Source organism: Panthera leo, chromosome E2 (genome assembly GCF_018350215.1).
Source record: "Panthera leo isolate Ple1 chromosome E2, P.leo_Ple1_pat1.1, whole genome shotgun sequence".
NCBI lineage: Eukaryota > Metazoa > Chordata > Mammalia > Carnivora > Felidae > Panthera > Panthera leo.
This window is the reverse complement of record NC_056693.1, coordinates 6,842,101-6,863,767: the sequence shown is the minus strand read 5'-3', so window position 1 is coordinate 6,863,767 and position 21,667 is coordinate 6,842,101. Positions and strand designations below refer to the sequence as shown.

General features: G+C 43.5%; 1 protein-coding gene across 4 annotated transcripts; it reads right to left on the bottom strand.

Annotated features, from left to right (window-relative positions):
- Nucleotides 1–6,395: 6,395 nt before the first annotated feature.
- LOC122208312 (zinc finger protein 260-like) lies at nt 6,396–20,007 on the bottom strand. Of its 4 annotated transcripts, none has more exons than XM_042919231.1 (6): nt 19,662–20,007; nt 18,809–18,930; nt 13,417–13,542; nt 10,547–10,673; nt 10,179–10,271; nt 6,396–9,251 (listed from the first exon to the last, which is right to left on the bottom strand). In XM_042919231.1, the coding sequence occupies exons 3-6, from the start codon at nt 13,438–13,440 to the stop codon at nt 7,393–7,395; spliced, it is 2,103 nt and encodes a 700-aa protein (XP_042775165.1). In that variant the 5' UTR covers nt 13,441–13,542; nt 18,809–18,930; nt 19,662–20,007; the 3' UTR covers nt 6,396–7,392. The 4 variants fall into 4 exon arrangements, with proteins under 4 accessions (XP_042775165.1, XP_042775167.1, XP_042775166.1 ...); XM_042919233.1 differs by having other exon boundaries at nt 19,915–19,995; XM_042919232.1 differs by lacking the exon at nt 18,809–18,930.
- Nucleotides 20,008–21,667: the final 1,660 nt, after the last annotated feature.

Below are 21,667 nucleotides of genomic sequence, written 5' to 3'. Positions count from 1 at the left end.
ATACATGAACACTAGTGACACTATGTAAAAGAATAATAAATCGGCAGCTCTTTCTGCCCACAGATCCTGTCCCCATGCTTTACCAAACCATCCCTTTGCACCAGGAGGAGGAGGGGCAGAGAAGGGGGAGGATAACGGGGAGAGGGAGGAGGAGAAATCAAATCTAGCAGAAGCTGATTTAGGATGTCATCAAGGGTTTTACCCTAGGAGTACAAAGTTGATTCAAAACCTAAAGTTACGGGTGCCTGTGTGGCTCAATCAGTTAAGTGTCCGACTTTGGCTCAGGTCATGATCCCGTGGTTCATGGGTTCCAGCCCTGTGTCAGGTTCTGGGCTGACAGCTCAGAGCCTGGAGCCTGCTTCGGATACTGTGTCTCCCTTTCTCTCTGCCCCTTCCCCTCTCATGCATGCTCTGTTTCTGTCTCTCTCTCTCAAAACTAAACATTAAAAAAAAAAAAAACAACCCTAAACTTAGGGCCCCTAAAAGTTAAAATATCCTAAAGTTAGGATGTCATCAGGGTATTTACCCCAGGAGTACAGAGTTCATTTAAAATCTTAAAGTTGGGGCACTTGGGTGGCTCAGTTGGTTAAGCATCTGACTTCAGGTCAGGTGATGATCTCGTCGGGTTCTGTGCTGATAGCTCAGAGCCTGGAGCCTGCTTCAGATTCTAGGTCTCCCTCTCTCTCTGCCCCTTCCCCATTTGTGCTCTCTCTCTCAAAAATAAATAAACATTAAAAAATTTTTTTTAATAAAATAAAGTTCTAAAGTTAGGGGGCACCTGGGTGCTCAGTCAGTTAAGCATCCGACTTTGGCTCAGGTCATGACACCATGGTTTGTGGGTTCGAGCTCTGTGTTGGGCTCTGTGCTGACAGCTCAAAGCCTGGAGCCTGGTTTGGATTCTGTATCTCCCTCTCTCTCTGCCCCTCCCCTGCTTGAGCCTGCTTGGAATTCTCTCTCTCACCCTCTCTCTCCCTCTCCTGCTCACATTCACACACCTGTGCTCTCTCTCTCTCTCAAAATAAATAAAAACTTAAAAAAAATCCTAAAGCCAATAAACATAATTCACCACAACAATTAAATAAAAAACATCAAGATAATGAAAAACATTTCAGAAAATTCAAGTTACATTGATGACTAAAACAACAGTAAAAATTATTAAAGACAACAAAAATATCCAGCACATAATTAAACCAGAAAATTTTCTTGAGGAGCTGGAGAGAGAGACCAATTTGTATTAAGTTAAAAGTAGGGGTGCCTGGGTGGTTCAGTCGGGTAAGTGTTGAACTTTGGCTCAGGTTACGATCTCACAGTTCGTGGGTTCAAGCCCCTCATCGGGCTCTGTGCTGACAGCTCAGAGCCTGGAGCCTGCTTTGGATTCTGTGTCTCCCTCTCTCTCTCTGCTCCTCCCCCACTTGCACTCTATCTCTTTCTCTGAAAAATAAACAAAAAACATTTTTTTAAAGTATAGATTGTTTTGCCCAAATTTATGTTTAGTTCTTTTTAAATTTTATTATTATTTTTTTTAGAGAGAGAGCACCAGGGAGAAGGCAGGAGAGGGAGAGAGAGAATTCTAAGCAGCCTCCACGTTCAGCAGAAAGCCCAACATGGGGCTCAATCCCACAACCCTGGGATCATGATGTGAGCCGAAATCAAGTTGGCTCAACCAACTAAGCCACCCAAGTGTCCCTGGGTTTTAATGCGACACCAGTCAAAATTCCATTGTACATTCACTTAATGGAATACTAAAAGTATTTTTTAACTTAAAAAATAAATTTAAAAGAATGTGGGAATGCATACATGATAAACTTAGTTTTAAGAAACTGTTCAATTAATAACTTTTCAAAATGCATAAAAAGCCTTAAAAAATAATGAAAATTTAACAATTGTTATCTCTAGGTAGCATATATGGGGGGATGGGGAACTGGCTTGTTTCTCACTACCTGTGTCATGATCAACCACAAAGGAAATACTCAAGTGAAATTTACAAAACTCAAAAGTAAAAAAGGCAGAAGCTTTTTGACTTTCATAACACACATAGTTTGCAGATTAATCTAATCACTTCAAAGTATTTTCATTTTTCATAGAATAAGAGGAGAGTAGGACTTGAGGTCAAAGGAGAGTCGAAAACGGACCTTGAGTAGGAGATTGGATATGATGGACCAAACTGTGTGTCAGCTGTGAGAATCATACCGCCAAAGAGCCTGCTCCCATCTTCCCAGGTGGTGGACTCAAATTACTGAAACCCTCTGTCCATCAAGACCTTTCCAGGGGCGCCTGGGTGGCGCAGTCGGCTAAGCGTCCGACTTCAGCCAGGTCACGATCTCGCGGTCCGTGAGTTCGAGCCCCGCGTCAGGCTCTGGGCTGATGGCTCAGAGCCTGGAGCCTGTTTCGGATTCTGTGTCTCCCTCTCTCTCTGCCCCTCCCCCGTTCATGCTCTGTCTCTCTCTGTGCCAAAAATAAATAAAAAACGTTGAAAAAAAAAATTAAAAAAAAAAGACCTTCCCAATTCACTGCACTTCTCAGACCTGTGCATACCCCAACAAGCTACCCAATCACAAACATAAATAAGGCTGTCCAATTGATGTGGAAATCTTGAAATTTGGAGCTGAGGGCCAAGGAAGAATTCTTGAGACGTCGGTGCAAAAAAACTGCTTTATTAAAGCACTGGACAGGACACGTGGGCAGGAAGAGAGCTGCACTAGAGTCCTAAAGGCATTAGGGACAGCACAAGCCTCCAAGAATTTTGGAAACAAGGTTTCCAGGACCTTGAGGGGGTAGCTGTGGTTAGGAAAATGACTAACCAGTAATAAATGACTGTTTAGTAAACCCTCAGTCATGAGACCCTTCAGCTGTGAATCAGTGGGCCATATACTTAGAGAATGATGGCTAACATGCATCTTGGGAGGTAGAAATAAAGGAAGCTTCCAAAGGAATTTCTATATGTTTTAAGTAGGCATACAGGATCCTGGGGGTTTGGGATAATGCTAAGATTGCCTTTTGCCCTTAGCAAAGTGTCAACATCCAGGCAGCTGACCTCTTGGAAAACAGTCACTCTGCCTATTTCAAGGACTTGCCAATGGGCTGTAAGTTATAAAGAAATTTAATTTTTTCTTTTGCCTTTGTTCCCCACATCACAATCACTCAAGCCCACTCTTCTATCTTATCCTGAACCAAGTCACCCCATTCAAAAACCCACCGCATTTAAGTTATCGCGGACTCTCGCAGCCAACCAAACATAGACCACCAAAAGTCCCCAGGGAGGGGCGCCCCGGTGGCTCAGTTCATTAAGCAGCAGACTCAGGCTCAGGTCATGATTTTACGGTTCATGAGTTCCAGCCCCATGTTGGGCTTTGCACCGACAGTGCACAATCTTCTTGTCTCTCTGCCCCTCCCCTGCTTGCGCTTTCTCTCTCAAAGTAAATAAAAACTTAAAAAAAAAAAAAAAAAAAAAAAAAAAAAAAAGACCCCATGGAGTTATCCCTAAGCCCCGCTGACGTACTCCCGTGACACCTGCTCTCACGCCGAAGTCTCCTCTCCCCTCACTCATCACAGATCCCCTAACCCATCGCCAGATGCCCCCAGGCTGCCTTCACCAACTACTGACAGCACCACCACCCTGCCCAAGCACTGTTAGGCCGCCCCTCTAAGCAAGCACTACAGACTTAGCCCGTCACCCGAGGTTTAAAAGAACGGCACACGACACTTCCGTTTCCGGCGCACCCCGCGCAGACCCCCTTTGCCGCTCACTCTTGGGCACGCGGACATAAGAGGGCCGCATCCTCCCAAACGCTGGAATTCAGGGCCGTGGATACACGGCAAGTAATGCTGCTGCCCGCACTGAGCGGCTTCACAGTGGGAGCGGTTGTCTTGAAATACATGCGGGTCTGAGGCCTCCGCTCACTTCTCCCGCTCTGTGTCGCTCCCTCGCTTCCAGGCCCGCGCCTCTGCAGCCCGCCCGGGCCGCCACGCATGCTCAGTATCGCGTCCTGTCCGCCGCGCCTCCGGGAGCCGCTACGCATGCTCAGTAGCGCGTCCGATGCGCAGCGCCTCCCGGGTGGGCACCTCCAGCAAGAGGGTTGGTAGCGGAATCCGAGACTTCTGATGATGGGCAGCGGGCTCTGGGGGACACAGTAGACCCGTGCGTTGAAGAGAGGTAACTCTAGGGTATTCGTATAGAGGTTGTGGAAGAGGAAAAGGGAAAGGAGACACCGGGGCCAGTAGGAGGGGAAAGCCAACTGTGAGGGCGGGCTGCGTGCCTGACCCTGAGAAAGGGGGCCCAGTGGAGGGGGGCGGGGGAGCTCTGCACGTGGCCGAGGCGCCCGGCCGCAGCAGAGCCGGGGAACTGTTGCGAATGCCAAAGCCAGAAAAAGTGCAGATCGGAACTACTGCATTTCTGGAATTGTCTGCCGGGCTCCGCTGATCATACCAACCAGCCCTACCCCAAACTCCACAGTCTGTGACACATCCTGGGAAACAAGAGTTCAAGTTACTCCATCAAAGAACAGTATACTTCACCTGGATGCCTCCAACCTATCTGGGTTGGAGATGTCACATAAAGGCTTGGCTTTAAATGCTTCTTCAACACGCAGGAAGAGTATTTTGTCATCTTCCCAACGACAAAGTGGAGACCCAGGCCCAAATGGGACTAGTCATGTTAATGTGACCTGTCGTCAGGCGGCAGCCAAGTCTCCTGGTGTACACATTTATGGCTCTTATTACTTAGGGAATCCCCAGTGGCTTAACTTTCACTGTTTAATTTCTTAGGTTTAGTAATGTTTTGATTATGTAGGGGTTGTATGATAATATAGATGTGATAGTATCTTTATGACCAGAGGATTCTGAAAAGATAAACAGGTAGGTAACTAAATGGAAAATAGGTACATAACAAAATGGTGAAGTTGCTGAACCTATTTTGTAGGTACATAGGCCTCATCATTATTTAGACTTTCAACCTTTTTATACTTAAAAATTGTTAGAATGCAAAGTTGGAAAAATAACGATTTCTTCTTTGACTCATGCGATGTGGGGGGATAAGTTTAAGAATTCTCTGAACTTGCACCAATGGGTTCACAAGGCTTAGGGCAGAAAGCCGCTTTCACAGGACGAAAGCCTCGGAGAACTGGTAGAGGCGGAGAGCCGCGGCTGCAGGGCTAAAGCGTCCCAGGTTTGCTAGCGAGAAATATGCCTTGTTAAGCCTGAGGTGGCTATGCCCCATTCATCTTAGTCCCTAGAAAAGTTAAGGTAGACAAATACGGTGCCAGCAGTGAAGGGCTGCCTGCTTGGCACCAAGATGTTGATTTGTCTTGACCCTAACCCCTAACATCACATACCTTTGGAACCCCTTTTCTCTCACACACATGAATAATGATAACTGTTTTATTGTCTCTTTCGGCATGACCATCATATATGTAGTCCTTCTGATCCTAATATGGAAAAAGGACCTTACTCAGGGCTCTTGTCTCCTCGCAGACATTAGCCTCTCTCGTGTTCATTTCTGCGTCTGCTCTCTTGCTGAACATGAGAGAACTCCAGACTCAAGGTCTGCAACAATGTAGTATTTATAATTTATTTCTTGATTCCCAGAATTACAGATTTCTAGCTAATTTTTGTCCTGGACTTAGTGTATGTCGGCTTACAGAACAAGAGTGCACATTATTTAGTCCTTTCAGGTTTGTTGAGATTTGCATTATAGGCTAGAACATGGCCAACACGGTAAACTTTGGAAAATAAGTGCTTGAAAATTCTGTGAATTTTGAGAACATTGTATACAATACCTCCATTATATTGATTTTTGTTATGTTGTTCAAAACTTCCTTTTATAAATATTTTTATCAGCGTAAATTTATCTTTTTTTATTCCACGTTTCTTTATACTCTGCCTTCTTTTGGGTTCATGATAATTTTTGTTTTTTAATCATTCTGCCTTTGCCCTTGACTAGTTTGGAAAATATGCACTCTGTTCCTGTTCCCTTAATGATTACTTTAAACATGGGGTTTTTTTTTCCTTAGGTTTTATTTACTTAAAATTAAAGTTTCTTTTTTTATTTTAGAGAGTATATGAGTAGGGGAGTGGGGCAGATACCAGCTGCTTCCAGTTTTTCAAAACTCAAGGACAGAAGAGTTGTGATTACTCATCACTCTTAAATCTCAGTATTTTGGGGGGTACCTGGGTGGCTCAGTCAGTTAAGCTTCCGACTCTGAATTTTGGCTCCTGATCTCATGGTTCGGGAGATTGAGCCCAGCATTGGACTCTGCACTGACAGTGTGGAGCCTGCCTGGGATTCTCTTTCTCCTACTCTCTCTGCCCCTCCCCTGCTCATGCGCACACACACTCTCTCTCTCAAATAAACATTAAAAAAAATAATAATGGAAAAGGAAAGGGAGGATTTGGGGAAATGGTGAAAAGGGACCTTGTTTATTCTATAGACTTATTTAACTTTTACACCACACGTATTGATATATTTAAATCAATTAAATCAGAGTGGCAGAAGACAATTTGTGTTAAAAAAGAATATTATCCCAAATGGCTAAAAAGTATTACCAGATCCGTTTACACATACCAGCCAAGTTTTTTTTTTTTAAGTCTTGTTTAGTTTTAAACCTAATTACTTCCCTTGCAATTTATAAGATATATAAAAATTTACAATGCTGGCATTTCTTGATGGATTCTACACCTACAAACAAGAATTTTATGGTATACGATTTTCTTTCATGATCTTATGAAACCTGAAACTCAGGACATACATGTGCTACAAAAATCCTCTGGACATAAAATCACATACATCTTGGACCTTTCTTAATTTACTGCTTTGACTATTCCATATATTCAAACATGAAACAAAACTGTCTTTTAGCATACTGCAGTTATTTGCTCTTCTTGACTACTTCATGTTGTATTTTTTATAAATAAATGGTAATGTGACAGGAACAGAATTTCTATTATAAAGTTTATATGTAAGCAACTGGCCCAGCGTCATTACATTACACTAACTCTCCTTAATAAGTATTATCTGATGCACAGTAAGTTTCGGACTTCATGCCAGAAGCATCTCTTATCACAAGTCTTCAGTCAGCTATCTTCTTTGGTGTGAAAGCTCATTTGTTTGGAAGGTGTTCCAGGATTCCCAACATTTACGAGTTTTTTTCTTCCCCCTCAGTGAAAACTATTATATGATGGCCCCTCAAACACATCTGTTGCGGCCAGGTTTTATTTCTGTGTGACGTATAATGGGATTTCTCCTCTCAAAAAAAGATGTTGACTTTTCACCTCATTTCTAGGCCTTTCCCTAATGAAATTAGGCTACAGTGGTGGTAGATGGTTTTCCTATATTCACTGCATTTAAAAGGTCCCTCCTGGATAAGTTTTCTGGAACTGACAAAGACCAAAATTATCCTAACGTTCCCTGCATTCAGAGGGTGTCCTTTGTGTGGATTCTTTTGTATTCCGTGAGATCTGGCCCTTCACTAAAGTCTTTCCAGCGCTGTGTTCCCGAGATTTCTTTCCTGTGTGAATTTCCTCATGTGAAGTGAGAAAGAACTTGACAGAGAATGTTTTCCCACACTCATTACAGTGATAAGGTTTCTGTCCCACGTGACTTCTCTGATGAACACTGAGGTATGATTTCTCAAAAAAGGCTTTCCCACATTGAGTGCACTGATACGGTTTCTCTCCTGTGTGGCGTCTCTGGTGTCTAATGAGCTGTGACTTCTGGTTGAAGATCTGACCGCATGGAACACACCCATAGGGTTTCTCTCCAGTGTGGCACCGTTGATGGATAATAAGATGGCTTTTTTGGCGGAAAGCTTTTCCACATTCATTGCATCCGTGGGGTTTCTCTCCCGTGTGAATCAACTGATGTCTACTGAGCATTGCCATACTGCTAAAGGCTTTCTGGCATTCGAGACATACAAAGGGTTTCTCTCCTGTATGCGTTCTGTGATGGACAATGAGCATTGCCTTTCGTATGAAGGCTTTTCCGCAGTCACCGCATTCATAGGGTTTCTCTCCTGTATGAGTTCGCTGATGGACAATGAGATGTGACTTGTCTATGAAGGCTTTTCCACACTCACCGCATTCATAAGGCTTCTCTCCCGTATGAATTCTCTGATGTGTTATGAGGGATGACTTTTTATTGAAGGCTTTCCCACATTCCTTGCACTCATAAGGTTTCTCTCCTGTGTGAGTTCTTCGATGAACGATAAGCTGGGAGTTGTCTATAAATGCTTTTCCACATTCACTGCATTCATAAGGCTTCTCTCCCGTATGGATTCTCTGATGTGTTATCAAGTGTGACTTTTTATTGAAGGCTTTCCCACATTCCTTGCACTCATAAGGTTTTCTTCCTGTATGATTTCTCTGATGTACAATGAGCTGTGATGTGTGTACGAAAGCTTTTCCACACTCATTGCATTCATAAGGCTTCTCTCCTATATGAGTTCTCTGATGTGTCAGGAGATGTGAGTTTTTACTGAAGGCTTTCCCACATTCCTTGCATTCGTACGATTTTTCTCGTGTGTGAGTTCGCTGGTGAACAACAAGCTGAGACTTACTGCAGAAGGTCTTTTCACATTCTTTACATGCATAGGGTCTGTCTCCTGTATGAGTTCTCTGATGGATAAGTAGGTTTGACTTCTGCATGAAACCTTTCCCACAGTCACTACACTCAAAAGGTTTCTCTCCTGTGTGTGTGCGGTAATGCAACCTGAGCTTTGTCTTCTCTCTGTAGGCTTTGCCACACTCTTTGCATTCGTAGGGTTTCTCTCCCGTGTGAGTCCTGTGGTGTAAAATGAGATGATACTTCGTTCTGAAAGACTTTGGACACTCAAAACATCCATACGGTTTCTCTCCTGTATGAGTTCTCTGGTGCAGAGTCAGATGACATTTTGTACTGAAAGCTTTCTGACATTCAGGGCATCTGTACGGCTTCTCTCCTGTGTGAGTTCTCTGGTGGATTATGAGCTTTGACTTATACCTGAAGGATTTGGGACATTCACTGCATTCATAAGGTTTTCCTTCTGTGTGAATTCTGTGATGTCTTTTGAGATTTTTCACCGTGCTGAAAGTCTTCACACAGAAATTATGTTCACTGTACCGGGCTGAAGTATGGCAGGTTTCATGTAGGGTATGGAAAAATGATTTCCCATGGCCACTTAATTCATTGGAATTCATTTCTGCAGAATTTTTATTCTGAAGTTTTGAATCTGAATATTGTTTCAAACGTATTCCTCTTGAGAAACACTGAAGGGGTCTTTCTGCAAACGGAACAAAGTTTTGCTCAGAGAAAAAATTTTTCCCAATGCATTATTTTCATTATTGCTTAACAGATTCATCATTCTCAATATTTTCCTGATACTAATCCTAAACCTGCCACATTACTTCAGGGAAAAGAAAAAAATCCTATCATTATGAAATGGAGGGGGATGGAATCTCAAGTCCCTATCTAAAGAGAATGGAGAAAGTGACACAGCAGGTGCACAGAAGTCAGAGGCATCCAATAAAAGAAATAGATAATAAGTAATGAACTGAAGGACATGGGTGTCATCAAATTTTGGAGGGAATCTATGAAATCTCTAGAAGCGTAACAGAAGGGCTATGTGGGGGTGCCCAGGTGGCTCAGTTGGTTGAGTGTCCGCAACTTCAGCTCAGGTCATTATCTTATGGTGTGAGGGTTCAAGCCCCATGTTGGGCTTTGCACTGACAGTGCGAGCCTGCTTGGGATTCTCTGTCTCCCCTTCCCTCTCCCCTCCCCTGCTCACTCTCCTTCTTTCTCGAAAACAAACATAAAAAAAAAAAAAAAAAGCATACCTCTTTAAAAAAAAAAAAAAAAAAAAAAAAAGAAGGAGAGCTAAGTGAATATGGGTAAGACATGGGGAAAGTGGGTTGTGTCTAACAAACTGCAAAAGAACAACTGAGCCAAAAAGGAAAGACCGAATGAAACAGGCCAAGATCTGACCCAGGGCAGATAAAAGGAGGTACGTCTTCTCTGAGGTGGCTAGCAAATGAGTCATACACGGTAAGAGAAGGAAGCACCATTCACACTGGTGACCTCTGTTCACTCAAAGTCACCTCTAAAGGTTCAAAGACGATGAGAAAAAAAACCCAAAATAACAAGGGTCCCAAAGCGCCAAGATCAACTGTCACTTGGCTTCCGCTAACTCCCACTGCACTGGTATACTCACCTGGACCACACGAACTTGGGAATTCTCTCTCTACCAGTCCTTGCACTCCTCTCTCCACGTGAACCGTTGCTTCTGGCCAGGGAGCGTGATAACCTGTCAAGGGGTCATCACAGAGAACTGAGCAGTATTAGGGCCTATTGAAGGAAAGTTCTGTTTTAGGGAACAGACAGTAAATCTCAGCAGAACAGAAACTCTTTATTCCAAAAATGAAAATAAGTACCATCACTGGTCATAAGGAAAATAGGTTCTATCACCTTTCCAAGTCCAAAATCATTAAGGATATCAGAGTACCCATAAATTGTAGCAATGGGGGGGAAAAAGGGCAATTAATGGGCTCATGCTGAGATATTTAGGAAAGTTGTCTTTACCCAATGACATTAGGTTGCTGTAATTTTCCAACATCACATCCCGGTAGAGGTTCTTCTGAACATTATCTAGCAGCTCCCATTCTTCCCAGGTGAAATCCACAGCCACATCACTGAATGACAATAAGCCCTGTAATAACATAACCCTTTTTGATCTGGAGTTAATATAATGGAAAAAAATGTAGGAGATAGATATTATTCTGATTATTTTTGCTATAGACATTTATAAACAAGTATTTCTCTATGCCTAGTTTTGATTTATGCTTTGTGGGCTAATAACTTCATTTAAGCTATCCTTTCTGCATTCTTCATTCACTTCACTCATTCATTCACCCATGCAAAATGTTGCTAAAACTTTGCCTAAAAACCATCTGCAACCCACCTTAGGAGTGTTTAATGTTGGGGCGCCTGGGTGGCTCAGTTGGTTAAGTGTCCGACTCTTGAGCTCAGCTCAGGTCATGATCTCACGGTTTGTGAGATCAAGCCCCGAGTCGGCTCTGTGCTGACAGCGCGGAGCCTGGTTGGGATGGATGATTGACTGATTCATTCATTCTCTCTCTCTCTCTCTCTCTCTCTCTCTCTCCCGCCCCCTGCCCCTCTCTGCCCCTCCCCATTCACACGTGCGCATACTCTTTTCTCTCAAGTTAACTTTTTAAAAATGAGTAATGTTACCTACTGTAATAGGAATACATATGCACTAAAAAAGGAAATAAAGCAGCCTTCATGTAGCTTCTGATAGTGCAGAGTGGCAAGTACACTCCTTGAGAGAGTTGACATATGGGAAGACATTATGGTTTAAGGGTTACGACAGAAGTATACTCAAGTTAAAACATGGGCACAAGTAGGTGGAGAAATAACAGTGCTGAAGAAGTGGTCAAGCTAGAGCTACATCCGGTATGTTCAGTGGTGTGTCCCACAGTAAGAGCTAGAAGAGGTGGGAGCCATGGGTCTTCCAAAGGGAGGACGAGTTCAAAGTGTTAAATCCTGGGGAGCCTGGGTGGCTAGGTCAGTGGAACAGCTGACTCTTGATTTCAGCTCAGGTCATGATCTCACGGTTCGTGGGTTCAAGCCCCAAGTTGGGCTTTGTGCTGACAGCGCTGAGCCTGCTTGGGATCCTCTCTCTCCCCCTCTCCTGCTTGTGCTCTTTCTTTTTCTCTCAAAATAAATAAAGTTAAAAAAAAAAAGTGTTAAGTACCATACTGGCTTCAAGAAACTGCAACAAGTTCAGCGAGACAAAAGAGGCCAAAGAGAACAGATGCCCTGGGCACAGGCAGCAACAGACCTTGGAGCAAGTGTTTACATTTCCTATAGACACTTGGTAGACACTATAGTGTTTTTCTTTTTTCTTTTTTTTTTTTTTTTAAGTTAGTTTATGTATGTAATCTCTACACCAAATGCAGGCCTTGAACTCATGACCCCAAGATCAAGAGTCACATGCTCTTCCAACCGAGCCAGCCAGGTGCGCCTGCAGTGTTTTTCATATACAAAAGTATGTTATGCTCAGAATTACCTTTTAGAAATTGACTGTGCTACATATTAACTCATGATACAAAAGCAAACAGAAAGCACTTACTATGTATTGCTCTAAACACTTCATATGTGTTAACACAATGATCTGCACAATGACCCTTAGGTGAGCATTACTCTTTGCAAATAAGAAGATATTTTTTTTAAGTTTTCTAGCTATGCCTTTTATATCTCCTACATTTCCTTAGGAAGATGACCGTTCACTGGGTCCATACTCTGGAGAAGGACAGGAGAGGAAGACCCATCGATGTTTGAGGACACTTCTTCACAATGCCTGGGAAATATTTACTCAAAAAGTTCATGTGCTTCCTCCTTATATACAAAGTAAATCCCTTTTTTAAAAAATGTTTATTAATTTTTGAGAGAGAGAGAGAGACAGAGCATAAGCAGGGGAGGGGCAGAGAGAGAGGAAGACACAGAATCGGAAGCAGGCTCCAAGCTCTGAGCTGTCAGCACAGAGCCTGATGCGGGGCTTGAACTCACAAGTGGTGAGATCATGACCTGAGCGCAAGTCAGACACTTTAACTAACTGAGCCACCCAGGTGCCCCTATTCAAAGTAAATCTTATAACATGTTTTTATTCTTTTGTGATGGTTTCCAGTATTACCACAGATATGTCTGCAACTCAGCTCTGGATCCCACTGCTTATGTGGCAGTGTTCCAACTGTTAGTACCTTGCAACATGTGACATGCAGATTAGCTAGAACTCCCTTCCTCATTGGCTCCTCTGGATCATTTATTCCGTCTCTGGGTCTAAGCACATCTCTCCCAGCTACAATGTATCTATATACATAGTTCACTTTGATTGCGTACGTGTTTTAAATTGTTAACTAGTTAATTAGTTGTCACACAATGTTACATTAGTTTCAATTGTATAATAGAGACTCAACAAACTATAGTCGTGTAGTGTTCACTGCATGTGTAGCTGTCTAAATACAATACTATTACAATATCATTGATTACATTCCCTATGCTGTACATTTAAAAATTTTTTTTTAATTGTTTTATTTTAGAGAGAAAGAGAGTGTGAGTAGGGAAGGGGCAAAGGGAGAGAGGGAATTTTAGGCTCTCAGCGTGAAGCCTGATATGGGACTCAATTCCAAGATCCTGGGATCATGACTTGAGTGAAATCAAGAACCGGCCGCTCAACCGACTGGGCCACCCAGGTGCTACCCTATGCTGTAGCTTTTATGGTCATGATTTCTTCATTCCAAAATTGAAAGCCTGTATCTTCCACTTCCCTTCACCCATTTTGCCCAACTCCTCACTCCCTTACCAACTCTGGCAAGCATCAGATTGTATGCATTTTTGTAAACCTCTAGAAATATGGGAAATAAACAGCTCACCTGGGACTTGGTCATTTTCAGCATTCAGGTGTCTCCGGTGTCAAGAGTATCCTCAGGATGAATTTCTAGACTCGAGATCTACTTTTTTTCCTTTATAGGAGGTGCCTCATTCTGGGAAGGCAGCATCTGTGGATTCAAAGAAAGATTTGTTTGGCATGGAAATAATAATAAAAGCAAGTTCCTGTGCAGGCAAGGAACTGTTTTTAAGCGTCTTCTTTTCTCACTTAACCCTACAATCCTAGTGGCTAGACTATAATTACTCCATTTGAAAGAAAAGAAAGATCAAACACCTAACTAAAAGCCACACGGTAACTGGTGGACCAAGGATTAAGACGCAAACCCTCAGAAATGATAGAATCTGATTCCAGGGAAATTACCAGAATGATGAATTACCCTTTCAGCCTAATCAACTAAAAAAAAATGGGGGAAATATCTAAAACAACTATTTTCAGACACAGAAGTCAGAGAAGAAGGGGAACATTTGTGTGCTGAGACTCACTGCCTGGAGACCTTCTAGGCCACAGTTGGGGAGAAGGAACCCAAAGAGTCTAGCAGGCTTGCTGAATTAATGATAAAAAAGTCAAAGTCTGAGGAAGCAAAGATGACGAGCACTTGCCAGGCAGTATACCAGAGAAGAGAGAGAGGGAAAACTCACTCTGCAGATGCACAGAGGGTTCTTTTGAGTCTCTGGCTAAGGTCTAATGAACTGTGAGGAAAGGAGAAGGTCCAACAATTTCCTGGAGCTCACACCAGATCAGGAACAGCCAGTGTTCCCACTAGCCTGGGTGGAAAGACCTTCTAGTATGCCTGTTTTTCAAATGTGCAGAGGTCTCAGGAGAATATTACCTCAATAATGGGGACAAAATAAGACCAAAAAGACTCTTATGGCCCCACCTAAGAAAGCTTAAAAGAAAGCCTCCAAAGAATCAAAACTCTTTCAGAGTAACTTGGTTACATCCCAGAGCAAACCTCAAAAGTAGTAAAAGGAATAAAAGAAAATCCTGCAAACAGTGTGAAGCTGACGATATATGATATCCAATCAAAAATGACCAGAGATACAGAGAAGCAAGGAAATATGACCCATGGCTAGGGGGGAAATCAAGCAAGAGAAAGAGACAAAAATGGCCAAAGGGAGAGACCTGGCACCCAGTACACTAAAAACGCTATCATAGGCACACCTGGGTGGCTCAGTAGGGTGAGCTCAGGTCATGATCTCGTGGTTTGTGGGTTCGAGCCCCATGTCGGGCTCTGTGCTGACAGCTTGTAGCCTGGAGCCTGCTTTGGATTCTTTGTCTCCCTCTATCTCTGTCCCTCCCCTGCTTGTGCTGTCTGTCTGTCTGTCTGTCTCTCTCTCCCAAAAATAAACATTAAAAAATTAAAAACAAATGCTATTATATATATACTCCATATATTCAACACATTAGAGACAAGCATGAACATGATGAAAAACTATTAAAATGTTTAACAAATGTGACTGAAACACTAGGACATTTATGTTTACCTCATACCAAAATTAATTCAAATAGATTACAGTTGTAAGAATTGAAACTGTGATACTTCTAGAAGAAAGCACAGAAAAAAATTTTTAAGTTTATTTATTTGTTTTAGGAGAGAGAAGAGAGAAGGGGGAGGAAGCGGGGCAGAGAGAGAGAGAGAAAGAGAGAATCCCAAGCAGCCTCTGTGCTGTCAGTGCACATGAGATCATGACTTGAGCTGAAATCAAGAGTTGAATGCTTAACTGACTGAGCCATCCAGGAGCCCCAAGCACAGAAAAACTTTAAGTGATCTTGGATTAGGCAAAGATTTATTACAGGGCACAAAATGCACAATAAACAACAACAAAAAAAAATTGATAAATTGGACTTCCTCATTACTAAAAATTTTTGATATGCAAAAGATCGTTGTAAAATGAAGGATCAAGCCAGAGGAGGTTAGAGTAAAACATTAATGAAGTGCATACTTGATTGAAAGACTTCTATGTAAAAAATATGAAGAACTTTTCCAACTTCACAAAAGAGACAATCTAGTAAAAAAAAGGAACAAAAGATTTAAACAGACACTTCCTCCCAAACATAGAGAGACAGCAATTAAGCACATGAAAAACTGTTTTAGGTTACACAACGAAAGCAAATTAAAACCAAAATAAAATATTGCTACAAACCTGTTAGAATGGTCATTTATTTATGTGTTTACATATGTGTGTATATATGTATTTATTTATATAATTAAGCTCTAGGCCCAATGTAGAGCTCCAACTGACGACCCTGAGATCAAGACTTGCCAGGTGCCCCAGAATGGCTATAATTTAAAAGACCGAGGGGCACCTGGGTGGCTTAGTTGGTTGAGCATCTGAGTTCGCTCAGGTAATGATCTCACGGTTTGTGAGTTCGAGCCCCACAATGGGCTCTGCGCTCATAGTGCACAGCCTGTTTGGGATTCTCTCTCTCTCTCTCTCTCTCTCTCTCTCTCTCTGCCCATCCTCCACTGGCACTCCCTCGCTCAAAAAAAAGAAAAAAACAAAAGAACTGATAAGTGTTATTGTATGTAAATTATACCTCAATCAGGCTAACTTTTGCCTACAAAAGCAAAACAAATACAGGCTGTCTGCCTCTGAAAACAAAGTTTGTGTCCTTCAATTCTGCAATGAAGTCTCAACTAAAATCTCAAATACTTATCTCTTGTTGAGACTTTATCTTCACACAGAATCCCAGCTGGATCTCTTATGTACTCCGAGCAGTGCTGACTGTTAAAGAATTAATTCTGGCTATGCAAAATTAATTTACCACAGAGTAATGTGGAGATGCCAGGACATCCTGGAAATACTTGGACACAGTTTATTACTCTCAATATCACACTGCTGAGAACTCTGAAAGAAAATACAACTCTGTGTCTTAGACTGTAGGAGAACTGAAGAAAACAGAACTGGATTTCAAAGACAATGGGAGAAAGAAATTTATAGGCCAATTGCATTTATTAGCTTCTCTATAAAAACCTGAAATAGGGGCGCCTGGGTGGCGCGGTCGGTTAAGCGTCCGACTTCAGCCAGGTCACGATCTCGCGGTCTGTGAGTTCGAGCCCCGCGTCGGGCTCTGGGCTGATGGCTCGGAGCCTGGGGCCTGTTTACGATTCTGTGTCTCCCTCTCTCTCTGCCCCTCCCCCGTTCATGCTCTGTGTCTCTCTGTCCCAAAAATAAATTTAAAAAAGTTGAAAAAAAAATTTAAAAAAAAACCTGAAATAAGGGACTCCTGGCTGGCTCAGTGGGTAGAGCATGCAACTCTTTTTTTTTTTTTTTAATGGTATTCTCTTTTTTTAATGTTTATTTATATCTGAGAGAGAGAGAAGAGTGAGCGCACATGAGAGGGAGAGGGGCAGAGAGAGAGGGAGACAGAGGATCCAAAGCTGAAAGCACAGAGCTTGATGCAGGGCTTGAACTCATCAACCACAAGATCATGACTTGAGCCAGAGTCAGACGTTTAACCGACTGAGCCACCCAGGCGCCCTGAGGATGTAACTCTTGATCTCAGGGTTGTGAGTTTGAGCCCCATGTTGGGTGCAGAGATTGCTTAGGAAAAAAATAATTTAAAAAAAACTCGAAATAAAATGCTAGATAACTGTATCCACTGGTATGTAGGAGGTATATACTAGGAAAACTGAATACAGAAGAACTGTACTATGCACAGCTGACTTTATTCCAGTAATGCAAGGATAGTTTAATAAGAACCATTTAATTCTCACAAAAGATGAAGAAAAGAGATGTCAGAAAACCCCAAGCCACTCAATTAAAAAAAATATATATTACTAAACTAGAAATAGACAAGAAAGAGTATCTACAAAATAATCCACAGCACATTTCTTTAAACTCAGGGACATGGATAACCTCTCACTGAACCTTTAGTCAAAAATGTACCACAGATCAGAACCTGAGCAATAAAATGGGCAAAATCAATTGAAAGAAGACTGGAAAAAAACCAAAACTGTCATTATGCAACTGTTTTGAGATCAATATAAACATCAATTGGAATTTCACATTCAAACAACAATTAAGGTTTAAAAGGGGTTAAAAGCAGTATTTACAATACCAGCAAAACCTATGAAGTACCTGGGGGGAACCTGTGCAAGGTAACAGATTATAGCAAAAGAATGCAAATCGTAAGCAGTCAAATGGAGAGAGGGACAAGAGGGTGAGGTTCGGGAGGATCCCAAACCAGAAGTTTCCATTGTCCTATGCTCTGGGAGTCGGGACACATTACTTATCCGTCCAGCATATCCACGAATGCCAATATGTAGGGTATTGCCACCACAGAGGTGCGTCTGAGTTTCAGTGCCTGTAGTTTTTATTAGAATTTCAGTAATCCGTAAGCAGGACTGATTTAATCACTGGCCATTTGACTCAGCCCCCAGCACCACCACCATCTGGGAGCTAAGGCTGGTCTCACCAGGCTCAAAGCCCCCACCCTCTAATCGCATGGTTGGTCTTTCTGGCATAAACAGCCCCATGCCAAGTCTCTTCATTGGCATAAACTACCCATAGACCCACCATGAATAATAACAGGGACACGCCTGTCACTTAGGACATTCCAACAATTTAGAGGCTACCTCCCAGGAACTGGGGACAAAGCCCAGGCAAATGGTTTATCACAAAATACCTAGCAAAAGACTAAGTTTCTAAGTACGTGACTCTTCTCTAAAATGAGTAAAGACAAACTTGTAAGTTTTAAAATTGGCCAACGTAATATATAAAGATGTTGAATCACTATGTTGTACACCTGTAACGTGGTTGTATCAACTGTAATGAAATTTGAAAATTAAAGTAAATAAAATAAAACTGGCCAATGAACATATAAAAAGATAATCGGGGCACCCAGGTGGCTCAGTTGGTTAAGTATCCGACTCTTGATCTCAGCTCAGGTCCTGATCTCACGGTTTTGTGAGTTTGAGTCCCACATCAGGCACTGTGCTGACAGCGCGGAGCCTGCCTAGGATTCTCTCTCTCCTGTCTCTCTGCCCCTCCCCGACTCATGCTGTGTCTTTCTCTCTCTCAAAATAAATAAACATTAAAATTAAAAAAAAAATGGGGCGCCTGGGTGGCTCAGTTGGTTGAGCGCGCTGACTTCGGCTCAGGTCACGATCTCACGGTCTGTGAGTTTGAGCCCCGCGTCAGGCTCTGGGCTGATGGCTCGGAGCCTGGAGCCTGCTTCTGACTCTCTGTCTCCCTCTCTCTCTGCCCCTCCCCCGTTCATGCTCTGTCTCTGTCTCAAAAATAAATAAACGTTAAGAAAAAAATTTAAAAAAAAAATACATTTCAAAATAGTACAGACACTTTAAGGTGATTTTTATCTGCTTTTATTGATGATAAGTCTATAACGATAACTTCCTTTTGTCAAGTACCTACCTGTTATGGACTTAATATTTATGTCCTCTAGGTGGCGCCTGGCTGACTCAGTCAGTAGAGCATGCCACGCTTGATCTCAGGGTCCCGGGTTGTGAGTTCAAGCCCTACCTAGGGCGGGGAACCTACTTAAAAAAAAAAAAAAAAAAAAAAAAATTCACACCCCAAACCCAGGTATAGTTGTGTATTTGGACACAGGGCCTTTGGGAGATAATTAGGTTTGATGAGGTCATGAAGGTAGGGCCCTCAGGAGTACCTCTGTGAGGTAGATACCAATTTGTCTGAATGGGAAAAATGCGAATTATAGGTAGAACTTGGTACCTCACCCCAAATCACACAAGTAGCAGAACGGACATAAAAGGCTAGGACTAACATGATTTCACTTGCATGCAAACACGTATACACTGGCTGACACGCGCACACAGTGTTTATGGCATAATTTTTAACAACGGATCTATTTATGGCAGGTATACTCGTGATCACTTTGCTATTCTTTCGAGTTCTCTTTATGCTTAAAATTCAGTATGAAAAGCTGGGAAACGTAATACTTCAATGCTTCATACACACCCAAATGTCTGTCTACCTGAGGCCTCCTCGCGTGCCAACCCCACCCACCTCTCCCACGGACGCCAGGCTGCTGCACACCCTGCCCTTCGCTCTTGCACCTCCTCACAGCCCCCCAGACAGCTATTTTCACAGGGATCACGAACCCCTCGGATGCTCGAACTCGGACCACAGGAGCCCCAGACGACTAACCCCCAATCCTTTCGTCACCGACCGGACCCCGATGGGCCCCTGGGTCAGTGGCTCCCCCAGAGCCTCTGTCTACGACCTGGGGGCGCGTTCCGAAGCACACCTGTCACTGTCAGCAGGAATGGTCTCTCGTCCTAAACACTGATGCCAGCCGAAGACTCCGACAGCCTCCAAACCGCCTTAAACAAGCACCTTCCTACGAGCACCCACCGCAAACCGCAGCTCGGGTCGAGGAATTCCCACAACGCGGGACTCTGAAAGGAGCCTGCAGAAACCTCACAGGACCTCGACCGCGAATCTGTGACCTTACGCCGTGAGAACCCAACCCTCAGGACGCCACTTCCGCTTCCGTTCACCTGGTGTGCTGGCCCGTGTCCAGGGCCATTACTCAGATTCAGTAGCACTTTGGAGTGAGCGGTCAAGCCACAAACCCTCACTCCGGCCCCGGCTAGAATTACCGCTGGCTCACTCCGCCGCGACGATTTCGCTGCGTATTGGTGGGAGCGGCCATTGCGGATCGTGCCCGCCATCTTGCGTCGTGCGCTGTACGGAGAGCGAGATGGCCACCGTAGGCGACCGGAGTAGGCCGGCCAGACACGAAAGGTGCAAATCCAGCCCATCCTTTCTCCACTTTTCGAGACTTCTCATGTCCGGTTCTTCCACCTCGGCAGCGGCTGTCAGTGCCGTCGCGCATGCTTAGTTGGACCTCAGCGCTCTCTCCTGCAGTCTTCCAACCTCACCGGGACGCTAAGCCAATCACAGACCAGGCCTGAGCCGGAAATGGCCGCTCCCGCTCTGTCTCGTCGCCCTTTGGAAGCGGCTCTGAGGGCGCGGCCATATTGGGAAAGTCTGGATCCGTACAGGGAAGAGCGGACTTCAGGGCTGGGAATCCGGAGGCGTTCACGGCACGTTTGAGAAAACGGGGATTAGGAGGCTAGAACTGGATCTGGAGGAGCAGGGGCGGTACGAGGAGAGCGCTCTGGATGTGTGCTTCGCGATGAGAGACGGTTGTGAAGCATTCACTGGGACCCGAGGTCCACGCCAGAAGATTAACTCTTGTATCTCGTGTCCCAACATAAACTGAGTACATTAAAGAAGGATCCTGTGTATCCTCGTTAGTCACAGTCCACCAGTCATTTGTTTTTGTGAATACCGCACAGATAATGATCCCAGCAGCATTATTTAGTCGGTTTCCCCCACTGCTATGTAGGACCATCTGTCATAAATCAAGTCTCCTTACCTTCATGGCTCTGACTTAGGACGTTCTGTTCCACTGGTCTCTTTGTTTATCCCTGTGCCGGTACCACTATGTTTTAGCTATGGGAGCTTTCCAAGTCTTCACAATCCGATAAAGCAAGGTCTCCTACCATATTCTTTTTCTATGAGCCTGTCTTTGTTCTTTAGGCCCTTTATATTTTCAAATAAGATTTTTTAAGTTTATTTTTGAGAGAGACAGAGACTGTGAGTGGCAGAAGGGCAGAGAGAGGGACAGAAAGAATCCCAAACAGGCTCCCGCCTTCAGCACAGAGCCTGAAGCACAGCTCCAACCCAGGAACCATGAGATCATGACCTGAGCCAAAATCGAGTCAGACACTTAACCAACTGAGTCATCCAGACACCCCTATATTTTCAAATAAAATTTTAACTCACCTTGTGAACTTCCACACACACAGAAGTGTTTGTGGAAAAAATCTAGAATAGCATTCCAGGGCTATCTCTGTGAAGGGATCGGGACCATTGAAAATAAGAAGGAGGAACGCCTGGGTGGCTCAGTCAGTTAAGCATCTGACTTTGGCTCAGATCATGATCTCCAGGTTCGAGAGTTCGAGCCCCGTGTTGGGCTCTGTGCTGACAGCTCAGAGCCTGGAGCCTGCTTCGGATTCCGTGTCTCCCTGTCTGTCTGCCCCTCCCTGACTTGCACTCTGTCTTTTTCTCTCTCTCTCTCTCAAAAATAAATACTAAAAATTTAAAAATGATGTAAGGGTGTTTACTGGAAAGGGATAAATAGGGCTTCTGGAATGTTCTATGGCTTGATCTGAGTGGTAGCACATAATTATTAACACATGGGTGTTGCCATTTTATGTTAAACTAACACATATGTGTGTGATT

Bases quoted from the DNA above. Each gene is read 5' to 3' on its own strand.
- LOC122208312 (XM_042919231.1), bottom strand. From the start codon at position 13,440: ATGCTGAAAATGACCAAGTCCCAG. The intron at 10,674-13,416 runs GTGAGCTGTTTA...ATGTTATTACAG, and splicing joins TGAAAATGACCAAGTCCCAG to GGCTTATTGTCATTCAGTGA. The intron at 10,272-10,546 runs GTAAAGACAACT...ACCCCTTGACAG, and splicing joins CAGCAACCTAATGTCATTGG to GTTATCACGCTCCCTGGCCA.